Genomic DNA, 15,153 nt, shown 5'->3' with positions numbered 1-15,153 from the left:
AATGGAAGATTTTTCGGTGATTTGAGAACACAGGCGGCAGTGCGCATGCGTTTGTTTATTAGCGCGAAAGATCGCATCGCATCTCTCGTCTCCCGTAGATTTCCGTCTTCTTCTGCGTCAGCTCGAACTGTCTTTCTCCGTCTTCATTTTGTCCCGTACACTGAGGGAACTATATTATGATAGATCAATGCTCTTAGACACGCGGAAACTTGGGGACGAGCCGCACGAGGCTGCGGGTGAGTGGTAGGTGCATTTTATGATTGATACGTGGCAGGATTAATCGGCAGAACACGCCACGAGGAAATAATAAAAAATCGTCCATTCAACCTTTGCGCTACTAGTCCCCGTTTTAGAGTCAGTTTTCTCATCTCTCACAAAGGCCTTTCCCACACGCTGTTTGTGAATACATTTCTCCTCTCAGCTCCTCACCGGTTTGGGCTCCACGGGAGACTGTCACAGACTTTTCCCCCACAACACCTCAAAAACTGTCTGCGCCACACTGATATGAACCCCAGCCGTTCTAATAGATGTGTCCGAGGCCCGCTAACAGATGTGTCTGTGCGGCTAATGGGCTTTGACTTGCACAACATGACTGGCTCTTCAAGAGATTTACCTCCAAATTAGCTCACAAACACACACGACACACGCAATTACACTCAGGGCGGCGAATTTGGCACTCGCTGCAGCACTACGAGTCTCTTTGACAACAGAAGTGAAACGTTATTCTAAAACGTGTCACTGGTTCCAAATGTGATGGTCAAAAATGGCTGCCCAGATACTGATACACACTTGAAATTAGCAGTGATGGGCAGAACGATACCAAAATATGAATTTATTGATACTGACAAGGTATTGTAAAGCTGGAGTGCAGTTTAAACAGTGACAGCCTCTATAGCAGCCGTGCATGCAGCCTGGTAATAATGTAAACACTCATTTTAATGGGACACGACATTTAAAAAATCCTTTTGTTGTTTGTGGACAGTGCAGACACATGCTTGTTGTTTGTATGTGTGTAACATTTGCCAATGAGTAATAACTATCAACGTCCACTATCTCCTCTTTTTGTCACGCTTAGAGAATCAAAACTAAAATGTTCTTCAAACTGTTCTGGCCCACTATGTTTTTGAAGCATTAATGCACAGAATACTATTATTACAAGGTTGTTGGTCCGTGTACGAAATATAATTTATCTTTGCTTATTCAGGTTGAAAATGGAAATACTTGTTGTAAGCTGCATTTTCCAATTCATTCTTCAAAATGAATTATACTTTGTACATGGTCCGCATTCTTGTGCTAATTCCTGACAGTAACAATCTACATAAAAAAGTGGTAATGTTTTGTAAACAGGCTCTGGTGTTACTCTTGTGTGGTTGAATAGTTGTAGGCTAATGCTATGTAAAATGGATGAGTACAAACTCGTGGAATGGTACCAGCTAATAGAATGCAAAAGTGTTGTTTACAAACTCTGGAAATGTCTTTGCACCAAAAACATTTTATTGTAGAGGAGTTTCAATGCACTACAATACAAAACTCATTCATATCAGATCAATATAGCAATACTTGCCGTTTTTCTGATTCTGATCACTCACAATCAATCCAATCAAAGACGTCATCGTTTGGTGTACAAAAAACGGCCGGAGACTATCCCAGACAATTGTTTCCGTTGATTCACAACATCAAAGTAAGAGAAGGAACCCAGAGAGAGAAGGAACCCAGAGAGAGAAGGAGTGAAGGGACCCAGTGAGAGAAGGAGTGAAGGGACCCAGTGAGAGAAGGAACCCAGAGAGAGAAGGAACCCAGAGAGAGAAGGAACCCAGAGAGAGAAGGAGTGAAGGAACCCAGTGAGAGAAGGGACCCAGTGAGAGAAGGAACCCAGAGAGAGAAGGAACCCAGAGAGAGAAGGAACCCAGAGAGAGAAGGAGTGAAGGAACCCAGTGAGAGAAGGAACCCAGAGAGAGAAGGAACCCAGAGAGAGAAGGAACCCAGAGAGAGAAGGAGTGAAGGGACCCAGTGAGAGAAGGAACCCAGAGAGAGAAGGAACCCAGAGAGAGAAGGAACCCAGAGAGAGAAGGAGTGAAGGAACCCAGTGAGAGAAGGAACCCAGAGAGAGAAGGAACCCAGAGAGAGAAGGAACCCAGAGAGAGAAGGAACCCAGAGAGAGAAGGAACCTAGAGAGAGAAGGAACCCAGTGAGAGAAAAGGAACTCAGTGAGAGAAGGAACCCAGAGAGAGAAGGAGCGAAGGAACCCAGTGAGAGAAGGAACCCAGAGAGAGAAGGAATCCAGAGAGAGCAGGAACCCAGAGAGAGAAGGAGCGAAGGAACCCAGTGAGAGAAGGAACCCAGAGAGAGAAGGAATCCAGAGAGAGAAGGAACCCAGAGAGAGAAGGAACCCAGAGAGAGAAGGAGTGAAGGAACCCAGTGAGAGAAGGAACCCAGAGAGAGGAGAGGAGGACCCAGTGAGAGAAGGAACCCAGAGAGAGAAGGAACCCAGAGAGAGAAGGAACCCAGAGAGAGAAGGAACCCAGAGAGAGAAGGAACCCAGAGAGAGAAGGAACCCAGAGAGAGAAGGAACCTAGAGAGAGAAGGAACCCAGTGAGAGAAAAGGAACTCAGTGAGAGAAGGAACCCAGAGAGAGAAGGAACACAGAGAGAGCAGGAACCCAGAGAGAGAAGGAGCGAAGGAACCCAGTGAGAGAAGGAACCCAGAGAGAGAAGGAATCCAGAGAGAGAAGGAACCCAGAGAGAGAAGGAACCCAGAGAGAGAAGGAGCGAAGGAACCCAGTGAGAGAAGGAACCCAGAGAGAGGAGAGGAGGACCCAGTGAGAGAAGGAACCCAGAGAGAGAAGGAACCCAGAGAGAGAAGGAACCCAGAGAGAGAAGGAACCCAGAGAGAGAAGGAACCCAGAGAGAGAAGGAACCCAGAGAGAGAATGAACCCAGAGAGAGAAGGAGCGAAGGAACCCAGTGAGAGAAGGAACCCAGAGAGAGAAGGAACCCAGAGAGAGAAGGAACTCAGAGAGAGAAGGAACCTAGAGAGAGAAGGAACCCAGTGAGAGAAGGAACCCAGAGAGAGAAGGAACCCAGAGAGAGAAGGAACCCAGAGAGAGAAGGAGAGAAGGAACCCAGTGAGAGAAGGAACCCAGAGAGAGAAGGAACCCAGAGAGAGAAGGAACCCAGTGAGAGAAGGAACCCAGAGAGAGAAGGAACCCAGAGAGAGAAGGAACCCAGAGAGAGAAGGAACCCAGAGAGAGAAGGAACCCAGAGAGAGAAGAACCTAGTGAGAGAAGGAACCCAGCGAGAGAAGGAACCTAGTGAGAGAAGGAACCCAGTGAAAGAAGGAACCTAGTGAGAGAAGGAACCTAGTGAGAGAAAGAACCCAGCGAGAGAAGGAACCTAGTGAGAGAAGGAACCCAGTGAAAGAAGGAACCTAGTGAGAGAAGGAACCTAGTAGGTGGGGCTAACAGTTTCTGAGCCACGTAACTATGAGTAGTTTACTACAAAGTAAACTGTACTTTTTGTTCATCCATCCATTAGCCTCCACACGTACTCACATACATAATATAGAATTGTAAACACATACATTCTAAATGGAAGCATGACTAATTAATATTCGAGGATTATACAGTTCAAAGTCATTGTAATTAGTTATGGTTTTCCTGTCGAGGTTTAACACCGTTAGACGCTCAAAACAACACTATTAATCATTTTAAGCGTAAACGATTCAGGATAAAAATAGCTTTAGAGAGTAAAAACATAAGAAGCAGTGAGAGGAGAGTGCATCGAGCCTGTAGAACATTACATGAGATCGAGCTTGTTATTGCTCGTCTATTGCTTTATTGTCTGGGCATGTGTAAATATGAACTGCATGGATTATACATCGTAAACCAGGCTGTGCAAATATCACCGTCTACAGCCCTGAAAATAATCAATTTGGGGTTTACAAACGCTCAAAACCACCTTAAAAACAAACAAAATTGCTGTTAATTTGAATGAGAGCATGTTGTTTCTATAGAGGAAGGAATAGTCGGGGTTTAGTGAGATTTCAATCATCAAAATAGGGTAAAATCGCGGATAAACTCCTTGATGCTATTTTGATGCTTTAAGGTTTGAAGCTAGTTTGATCATTTGCGGATAAAAAACAGTAGGATAAAATTTAATTGGCAAAGTCACCCAAAAATATTGCTACCACTTCATATTAATAACATTTCAATGCTTCACATCCACCATCTACACAGCACCAGACCTGTACCACATGGAGTTGGGCTCAGATTTAAATTAAATGAAAATGTTAAATTGGTAGCGTAGATGCTTAGATCTTCGTGTACTTTTTATTTATTTCTTTTTTTTTATTATTATTATTAGTCAAAGGAAAACATCCATTGAATCATAGTTTAATTTGTATTTCTTATATTTTTTTAGTGTTAAGTTTCCATCAGTAGAAATATTAATTGTCTGTTTGCTGTAACCCGAGTCAACATTTTTCAAGTGGGTCGGACGGTAGGCAAATTCTTATTTTTTTTACTATGAAGGCAAAAAAAAAAAGATCCAAATTTTGCCATTTTTTGAGTCGGAGTGACCACCAGGGGTCAGGCTTCAACAGTCAATGACGGAAAACGTCTCTATCAACCCGATCAGGAGACTAAATCTCACAATTGTAAGACATTTCAATCGACCTTTTGTTCGCCGCTATCCTTTTGTTTTGGTAGCGAAGGCGAGCGGGGGGAACATGCGGGGGACACGGGCGCTGCCATGTTTGTTGTGATGACGCTACTGGGCGTGTGTCAATCCCAGAATGCATTGCGTAAAACACCCTGACAGAGCCTGGGATGTCCTCTGGACACTTCATTGGCGCCGACAGAGGCACTGCAACTTGTTAAAGGCAATCTGTCGTCATTAACCCGCGGTCTGTTTCGTTACAGACACATGTGGGGGACAGAAGACAATCCTATAAGGATGAAAGACAGGTTTACAAGCGTGATAAATATATTCAACACAGTGGTTTAGGGAAGTCAGGTCGGTGAGTCGGCGAAATAATAAATTAAAAATAAAAGAATATGAAGTTTTTTCAACAAAATGCTGATAAAAAAATTTCAGTCGGCTAGTTTCACACCGGGTCGGTTGGGTTACGGCAAACAGACATATTATTTTGCTCAGCCTGATGAAATACTATTTATCCGTCAGCCAATGGAGGATCTTTTGGTGGTCAGAACGCCGTGTCGGCTCTGGTATGCTTGCCGTGTTCTTCCCTGTAGTATTTGTTCAGTGGAGGGCCATGTCACGCTGGAGAAGGTGCAAATGTCGCGGTGACTGAACAAAGCACATTCAGGTCAAAGCTCCGCGGCTCCTCATTAGCATACACACATTACACAGCTAGAATAAAAAGCGACACACATGGATACAAGCTTCTTCAACTGGCACGTACAACTCTATTTGTCTGTGTTTACGACTTTCTCAAATCTGATGTAATCGTTTTAGGTGTCTGCAGGGGATTGTGTATTACTTTATGGGAGATTCACTGTTGTAAAAAGAAATGATCAAGCAGAAAATCCACAAATGTTAGTGTAGAAGATCATTTGTTTAATATTTTTTTTGTTTGAAATACTGGCGAATTTTTAACTCTGAATTTTTAACCCTGTTTGAATGTTTTTCAAAATTTCAACTGCTGACATTTTTTATTTATTTTTAAATATAGATTTTTTAACAGCAAAATTCAATGACGGATTTTATTTATTTTGTAATAATAATCAATAAATAAATTGACAGCATTTTCAGGGTTAAAACAGTTCAAAGTGAAAAATTTGCCAGGATTTAAAATTTTAAATTTGATGAAACAAATAATCTTCCATACGTTGAATCTTGTATGTTAGGGATCTGGTTACAAAAATTATCTTTATTAATCTTGTGCAACAAAGTCAGCAATCTTACTTCACATTTAAATGTTATATTTAATAAAAACAACAACATACCATTAATTACTGCAATATTAACTGTGCACTGTGTATTTTTTTTTCTAATGTTTGACTAGTTTTGTTTCTTGTGTCTCTTTTGCAGGTCATTACTCTGGAGGGATGGGTAGATATCATGTACTATGTCATGGACGCTCACTCCTTCTACAATTTTATATATTTTATACTTCTTATAATCGTAAGTATCACATTTCCCCTGCAATTTATTTTGTATCTAATCTTCTGCGCACACATTTGCACTGGCTAATCTCCACGACACCAGGCACATGATACGATATGTTTGTGTATAGCTTCCCACTAGACAAAGCAATGAAATATAAACTGGTTTGTTGAAATATCATGTATGTGAGTAATGCTGAAGTCAACTTTTATAAAATGTGAAATAGTGTAAAGGGAAAAATGCTTTAGTATTCCAAATGTTGAATATGAATCAAAGATGAAGGGTGATAGCATCAAATTGGTATTACGAAAAGTGCTCAAAGTCATTTCTTTTAAATTGCATTTCTCATTAAAACATACCATGGTGATAATCAGATTTAAATGTCGGTCTGATAAATGTCTTTAATTTCCTGTTAAGAAATGCATTAAGACACTGAAAGATTACATAGAGATAAGCATTTGTTTGGCAGGATATTTATTTCAAAACTTGATATTTGGCATGAGTAAATGTAGTAGAATCATTAGCTTGGCGACTAGCAGGACTCGTTAGCCGCTCCCTCTCTCTGCTCCAATGCCTGAGCGTTTGGGACCAGGCTCACAGCAAATCCTTTCTCCCACAAGTTTAAGTTTGGTCAAGCAAATCATGGCGGATTATTGGTTTTGTTCATCTGCCACAGCCATCGGAACTATACCGTCCGTCTACGTTTAGTGTAGGACAAGCCGGTTGTCCTCGATAGGCTGAAAGAATCATGCTTCAAAATTAAAATTCATATTGTGCTAACAACATAATCATAATTCCTGGTCCTCACCACATTATCCGAATACTAATCCATAGTTTTAGAGTGGTTTGGATCCATACCAGAACTAGTTTTTAACCATAAAGAAGTTGGTATCACTTTATAAAAACTACATCTTAATTAGCCTGGACAAATATTTTATTAAGGATGATTCAGGCTTAGTAACTTAAGTCTTTGGCAACTTTCACACAGCATCGTTTTTATGTGGTCGTTCACATTACATAAAATGCAATTGTCGTTTGGCTCTGGTGTGAAGAGAATGCTTGATGCATGCGCACAGAAGAACACAACATCACACGTAGCACACCGTGTTTACAGAATAAAAAGAGCAGGTTACTCGGCCAATACTCCTTTAATTGATGTTGTTGATTTCTTTAAATTTTGCATGAGGGCTTTTTATTTCCGCTGGCATTTCACCAGGAGGGCTTAATCCCTCGGTCAGCCAACTCATTCGCAATCTCCTCAAATACTGCCCTATTACAGTACGAACCCTCTAGTTCTGCTTTTGATTGATTGATTTGTCACTTATTGATTAGTTCACAGACTTCTACCTTCTTCCTCTGACAATTTTCGGCTCCTTTGCCATTTCTCTCAGTTTTCTCTGTTGTTTTCTGACACTTTGACTCAGAATTGTCACGTTTATCTCAGAAACGTCACCTATTGATGACGTTCAGGTCGACCTCAGCGTTCAGACTCGGAAAAATCGGATTGTGCTGTTCACACTGCCCTGAATTGGATACAGAACACATTTAGTTCTTGCTTTATTAAGGCTAAATCAGGCTTCTTTTTTAATATGACTATTTAGCACTCCAACAACACGCAGCGTGATGATGCCACAGCATTCTCTGCACCTTTAGCATCTAAGCTCTGATGCTAAAACAAGTAGCAATAACTAAAGTTTGGTGCGAGTTGAACTAGAAAAGAAAGGCCACAGCTGTTTATTTTCACCAGAGGCTGTGGGAGGTCAGTCCCCAAAGTCCTGATGAATGTGTAATAGTTTCGATTAGCGCATGTTGTCCCCCTGTCAGTACGGGAGCACCTCATCTGTCTCCGGGCCACCCACATGACCCACGTGAAGGAGAGGCTGTGGCCCAGGGCAGGTTCCAGCTGTGCACCCTGACTCACTGTCACTGCGCACCTGAGACTAGTTACGAGGCTCGCCCACAGTCATGTGCTCCACCCGATGTCTGCGCAAATAACTGTATTTGTATTTGAGTTCTTTCTTCTGCTCCTTCTTCATGAGTAACTTGGGGCTTGTTTTTCCTATTTTGAGTGTAGAAATACTTTACATTTTTTTATACTAAATACTACTCAAGTCAAAGGAACCGTATCTACAGATTTAGGTTTAAAACGACATTATCAGGTAAACGTGTTCAAATCAAACAAAGCTTTGGACATTGGACATGATGGACAAGTTATTCATGTTTTCATTTGGTGTTTTCGCAAACACCAAGACAATTGCAAGACAATTATCCCTTTTTAAACTGGGGAACAGGCCAAAACTTTTGCCAAACACGTTGTCAGATAGATTCAGGTCCACCAAAATCGTTTGCAAAATCCTTCACTATCAAGAGAAAGAAATAGAAAGAAAGAAAGAAAGAAAGAAAGAAGAATGTGTTCTAACAAATTAGGGATTTGGTTAAGTCTCTAAAATGGCATCTATAAAAAGCAATCCAAAACCTATGAAGAGGCAAACTACTTCACACTCCTATCATCACTACTATCATGTTCAAATTGACTCTATTTCCATTTTTAGAACACTTTCTCCTCTGTGCTTCCAGGTGGGTTCTTTCTTCATGATTAACTTGTGCCTGGTGGTCATTGCCACCCAGTTCTCGGAGACCAAGCAGCGCGAGAATGCTCTGATGAGGGAGCAGCGCGCCCGCTACATGTCCAACGACTCCACACTGGCCAGCTACAGTGAGCCGGGCTCCTGTTACGAGGAGATGCTACGCTACATCAGCCACTTGTACCGAAAGCTAACGCGCAGACTGCAGAGAATATACTCGGGCTGGCACAGGTCCGTTACACACTGTCTCACACCTTCACAGTGCAATGTTTATGTTCGAACTGAGGTACTTGTGAAAGGAAGAAGTGAGGATTTAAAAGTATCTAACTAGTTCCAAGCTCTCACAAACCTTTTGGCAGGTTGCTAGTATTCTGTTGAGGACATGCGCAATTTTAGAAGAACCTTTCAGGCAGGAAAGTGATGCAAGGGTGGACCAGTTAATCTGATCTCAACGCAAAAATGATCACAGTGACATAACAATCAGACTATATTGTATCTGTTTACTTTTTACTCTATGGCAGGGCTATTTAACTTAATTTTCCAGACGGCTAGATTTTTTGGTGGGCCAAGACCTCTAATGCACAACACGCCTCTACTGTAACAACATTTTGGGTCGCACAAAATATCCCCAACACTGTTTCAATAAATGTAGTTAATACATTGATAGAACTATTGATTTAGATAGATTTTTGTGTGAAATAACTATGTTTTAGCAACATTGTTTTGCAAAGTTTCCCATCAGAACTGAACCAGAATTAAACTAGGACAAGACTCATACCAACCAGGTCTGAACTAGAACTAACCCAGAATCAAAACAGATCTAAAGCAGAATTAAACTCCAAACCAAGACAAAACCGGGTCTGAACTAGTTCTTACCCAGAATTAAACCATTAAACAAAATATACATATATTTTTTTTAATATTTGGAAGATGTGTAATGGGCCGGATTAAATCGCTTTGAGGGCCTGAATTAGCCCCCGGGCCTTATGTTGAGTTGCCCAGCTCTATGGGGTGGAAAACAAGATCTAAAGGTCTCAAGAGAAAAGTAAAGTACTGCAGCTTTGGGACACACTAAAAACGATTAAAAAAACTAACAAAAACAAGTTTCACAGTTGTTTTATGTGTCTCAGCTGAAGTTGCGAGAGACAAATTTGGTGTGGAGTGGTTTAGGCCAGAGTGAAGTAAACTGACTTTCTTAGGCATGAATATCTGTGATCCGGTTTGAGCATTTCCAGCATTTAATTCTATAATTTTACTCTCTTTGGGATAATGTGTAGTCGGAGATTATACAAGTAAAAAAATGGATCCTAGATAGAATGGGGAAGCGCATTTCTAGTTGTGACGGCTTCAACTCTTCTGTGTCCTTACTCTTTGTCTGTGTGGATTAAACATTAGACTTTGAAGCGTTCAATACGGACCATTTGTCTTTCAGTAAACGACGTAAAAAAGTCAACCCAAACGGCAGCGGAGGAGGTAACGGCGGGGGTAACGGGCACAGTTCCAGTCGCGGTGTCGGGGGCTCGGGTCCGAACAACACCGTGTGGCTCAGACCCATCCACAGCCTCCTGCAGACCCACCAGCATCAGCACTGTCGCCTTAGCAACGGAGGGCAGCACACACTCAAGGTACTTCACAAGTGGCAAGCGTGAAGAGTGATTGAGTAATGCATAAACCTGTTAGAGGGAACATAAAATCAACTTTCATGAGCTTTGAAACACGTTATAATATGTATTTGACCTTGCACCTCTTATGTTCTTTAAGGAATTCAGGCTCTGGGTCATGCATACAGTACACAGTTTAAAAAAAAAAGTCCTTTTTTGATTTTGTGATGCATCCAATAATCAATATATATATTGCTCATTATAATCTATGATACATCACAATTTTAGAACCCAATACATTTTGACATCATTTTTCTTTGTTAAACCGCAACCTGCACAAACTCAAAATGAAATACACCCATTTTAATCATCAAAACAGTCAAAATGTCAAATTGTTTGCGGAAAAACAAAATAGTCACAGTCACAAAATAATTACCGGTATTCCAAATTATACCAATAATGACTCCTGGCCATACATCGATACAGCAGCCCATGATATTGATACTGTATCCACAAATTTAGTCTCACAATATATATAATATTTTGTTACACCCTTAATTTACACATAATATTTCTGAAAAGTTTAAACAATAATTAACAAAATAAAGGTGTTTTTGTGTTATTGTTCTTATAATTTATATCGATTTTGGCTCTTAACAGTTATGAATTACCTATGTCACATGTGCTGCCCATGTCCAACCCAGAAAGTAACATTATGAACGTCACTGAAATGGTCAAACTGGGGGGAAATGGGCGACATTTTTAATAAGTTTAGTAATATAATGATGTTCAGTACTTTCTTGTGAAAGAAGTTGATCATTATTGAAACAAAATGTAAAATAATAGTGTCTGTTCCGTACATAGTACTAAATAGCCCTCCATACAAGGCTAATACATCTCTATTATCATCAAGGTGGACTACGGTGAGGCCCCTGAGGCCCCACGCTGCCTGGAGACCGGAGAGGAGCTGGAGATGAAGACCCTCCCCATGCGCAGGGGGAACGCCAACGGTGGGCGCAGTTCCTCTTCCGTGACGCCGGGCATGGGGGCGCTGTTGGGTCGGCTGAACGGGGGCATGAACTACCCCACCATCCTGCCCTCGTTCGTGTGCAGCTACCGGAGCAAAAGCCCGTCACCGCACTCCCGCAGCCCGGAGCAGAGGCACTCTAACCAGCAGGGGTCCGAACACGCCGAGACCCTCAACAAGCTCTACACGCTAATGGGACAGCACAGTAAGAACAGCTACTACTACTAAAGCCCTGCTGCGGAACATCTCAAGCTGCATTTAGTTTCATTTGCGCTTCTTTGATGAATCCGATTTAGTTGATCCTCTGCCCTCTGCGTCTCAGGAAAAGACTCCGTTTCAAATTTCTCAGACGACATCATTAAGGGACGTTTCCTTAGTAGTGGGATGGGGCGGAGCGGTGCAGTTCGTGGTGTATTTATTGCGCAAAAGTGATCTGTATGGGCCTGTTTGAGGGATCCGAAGGGGGCCATGGGAGGTACTAGTTTCCAGAGGGTGCTAGCTTGCTTTAAGCTCAAGGAGTGGATTACAGATGATTGGACAAGGGAGAACAGACGAGAACGCAGACTCAGGTGAAAACAAAATGTAAAAAACAGATATAAACAGAAAATAATCATCTCTCACCAAACGCTTGATGATGACTTGATGTGCTGACAAACTGCTGTATTTCCAGTGATAATAACGTTATTTGTTGAGCTGACTTAGTAAAACTTAGCTATTGCATGTTAGCATGAGTTATATTATATTTCTAGTGCGTAATGCTTCTACCACCATCTAAATCCAATGCATTATATAAAGAGACATGGCGTAGAGGCGCAGAGAAGTGAAATAACTGCAAAAAAGGTGGCAATAAACCAGAAAGTGTCTCTTTAACTCTAGCTTCAGGCACGTCTTAAAGCACCACAAACATGTAATTACTAAACATCTTTTTGTGTATCGCCAAGATCGTTTTCTGAAGTAAACCAGTCTGGAGGACCAGGGCTAGTGGGAAAGATCTCCTGCCATCGCCAGACTCATTCTGAGCATTACTGCGCTGTGAAATCGTGTTCATTACAACTGCGTGCTTACATCAGCATGTGAGGGGCTAGCTAGGATTTGTTTATCTCCCCTTTGTAATTGCCTCTGCTGTCGGTGATTTGAGTCCAACACAAATCCTGACGTATTCTCACAGATTTAAAGTAATGTACTGTATGCTTTCAGTAGACACTATATTTTAAGTTCTAAAACACGATATAGCAAAGCAAAGGTACTCACGAGCATGTTTAAAGGCCAATAACAATACAAATAGAGCATAATAGTGTCTAATAATGTCTTTTAACTTAAATACAAACAATGATGTAATGATTTAAATAATACCTTTGAACATGCATCCTTACTGTTAGCCTTTATTGTGAAACTGTGTCCTCTGCATTTAACCCATCCTTCAGTGCCGCTGGAGCGTCTCCTCAGCAGTCATCGCTCGGGGACCATCTCCAGATCTTTGTGCTCGGCTTGGTCAGGATTAATCGTCATATTTTTTGGAGTAAAACTTCCTGACCTAGATTTAACAAACTTGTCTGTTCAGCTGGTCTTAGGTGCTGAATCACAGAGATCTTTGTCCTGCTGGAAAGTCTTTTAATCTACTCTCAACAAAGTCCTCTCTCTAGAAACATTCTATTCACCATTTTTCCATTTCTCTGGTGTTGTTAGCTGTGACGGGGAGTGGCCTGGATAGTGCTGTGTGTATGTGTACTCCTGTGTGTGGAGGTTTAGCACAGGCTTAACATCATGACAAGAAATCCATGCTCCAAGTGTTGCAGTGCAGGGGGGAGGCTAAAGGGGAGGGCCGGGGGAGTCTGAGCAGAGTCCGAGCAGTGTTTTAGGGTTACGCCACGAGCAGAGTGGTCAGTGTGCAGTGTGTGAGTGGCAACAGTTAACAAAGACTGCATTTTCCATAAAAGTAGCACCTCTAATCTAAGTTGGATGTGATTTAATACCAATAATAATACAAATCCAATGTTTTGTTGCATTTGCATAATAGGACACATGATATCCATTATTTCTGTAGTTATTGGCCTTTAAACATCGTCTTCTGCACCATGTTTTAGAACTTAAAATAAAGTATTTACTGGAAGCATACATTACATTATATCCCTGCGGCGTTCCATCATCAGAATTTGTTGTAGCACTCCATCTACTGGCAAAAGGGTGATTGACAGGTGTGTTTTGGACGAGGGAACAATGTCATAACATGCTTAAATCTCCAAAAAGTCGATAGCTTTTTAAAGGTGCACTGTGTAACATTTCTAGTGGGGCGTGCTAGTCTCCACGGAGATGTTGTTGCTTTGCCTGGTATGTTCCACACTATGGCATTAAAACGATCTTGCATTTATCAATTTACGGTGTTATTATTGCTCAAAAATACCCTGAAAAACATTCATTCCTAACATGCCGAAATGTTACACAGTGCACCTTTAACACATCAACACAACAAAGATATACAGTAGAAAATAATGACTTCTAATGATGAGAGTAATGAGCGGTTCTGCAGGTTTCCGAGTCGTGCTTTTGCGCCGGTTTGTTTCACAGCTTTGTCCTGGTTCAAGAGGCTGCAGTGAACTGGAGTGTCGAAGATATTAGTAACACCGTGTACTCACCACAATACAGAACATAATCCTGCACCATCCTTCCGACTATTTTAGGTGACCCACATTACTGCAACAACTACAACCTGATTTAAACTCCAACTGCATCAAGATAGTTTTATAGGCAGTATACACTCTCTGCGTGTACAAAAGCCTGACTACATTTTGTACCTCTTAAGTTTAAGGACCACAGATGAAAAGTAGTTGTAAAATACCAACTAAGTGCTTAAATAGAGCTCTTTCTTAGTATTTATTTAGACCCTTCCAGGACTGATGGATACACGCTCAAACGGCCCTGTAATAGTATAAGTGTTCTATCCCCGGTATTGTTTTCACTTCTACACGCAGTACTGTTTTCTACAAGGTTCTGGTTGTACTCACATGTGGTCAAATGGTTGTCAGTTGCCAACACAGCCCTTTTTGTTTTCCTAGTTTGTCATGTTCAAACGCTGGAAGGGTCTACTATTTGATATCCACCAAGGATCAGTATCAACAGCAGGAAATGCATGTAACCTCTAACCCCTAAGTTTTTTTCTTGGTTTATTATTGTTTTATTGCTCTTGTTTGCTGTTTACCAGGTTGATTTATTCTACTATTGTCGTAGTAAAGCACAGGGAAAAAGATAGAGCACAATGTGTACACTAAGTAATTAATAGTGCTTTACAGAACAGGAAAAAAATACATTAAAACCACAATACAAACAAATAAAAAGTAAAATAATCATCGCAAAATGTACTTTTAAAGAGAAGAGTGCAGATAAAATCCTTTCAGTCATATACACAGCTAAACAGAACAGTTCTGAGACATCATCTGGAAGCATAAAATCTGATTCCCCATATTTAGCCAGAAACAAACCTGTATTGTATGACTGCGGTTAGTCTAAGTCTGAGTTTGATCATGTTTTAATGGCACGTTTTCCTATCGCAAAACATTCGATAAGAGTCATCCTGAGAAACACCCGATTACAGCGATGTCCCGTTCCCTGCAGGTCGTCAGAGGCTGTTGTACCAGCTGGCCGGCCTGGTGCCCAGCCCTCTGCTGCTGGAGCTGCTCAGCTGTCCTCAGTGCGCCCGCAGCCTGGACACGCTGGAGCTGGAGGGGGACCCGGACGCCCTGCACGACTACCCCCAGGTCAGCGTCACGTCCATTACACTATCACCCAGGTACTGCTAATTTTGTCTCACCTCCTGTTGCG

At 41.6% G+C, this 15,153-nt stretch overlaps 1 protein-coding gene across 1 annotated transcript in view; it reads left to right on the top strand.

Moving 5' to 3' along the window:
• The window catches only part of cacna1ha (calcium channel, voltage-dependent, T type, alpha 1H subunit a), a 181,412-nt gene that overhangs the window by 104,880 nt on the left and 61,379 nt on the right, over window positions 1-15,153 (top strand). Inside the window, exons 8-12 of the mRNA XM_072442502.1 lie at window positions 6,050-6,142; window positions 8,702-8,940; window positions 10,142-10,334; window positions 11,224-11,542; window positions 14,947-15,089. Of these exons, the coding sequence (XP_072298603.1) occupies window positions 6,050-6,142; window positions 8,702-8,940; window positions 10,142-10,334; window positions 11,224-11,542; window positions 14,947-15,089 (987 nt within the window). The remainder of the gene's footprint in view (window positions 1-6,049; window positions 6,143-8,701; window positions 8,941-10,141; window positions 10,335-11,223; window positions 11,543-14,946; window positions 15,090-15,153) is intronic.

This window comes from Eucyclogobius newberryi, unplaced genomic scaffold, assembly GCF_026437365.1.
Source record: "Eucyclogobius newberryi isolate DKJ021-1_F unplaced genomic scaffold, fEucNew1.0.hap1 SCAF_13, whole genome shotgun sequence".
NCBI lineage: Eukaryota > Metazoa > Chordata > Actinopteri > Gobiiformes > Gobiidae > Eucyclogobius > Eucyclogobius newberryi.
This window is presented reverse-complemented; position numbering and strand designations above follow the sequence as displayed.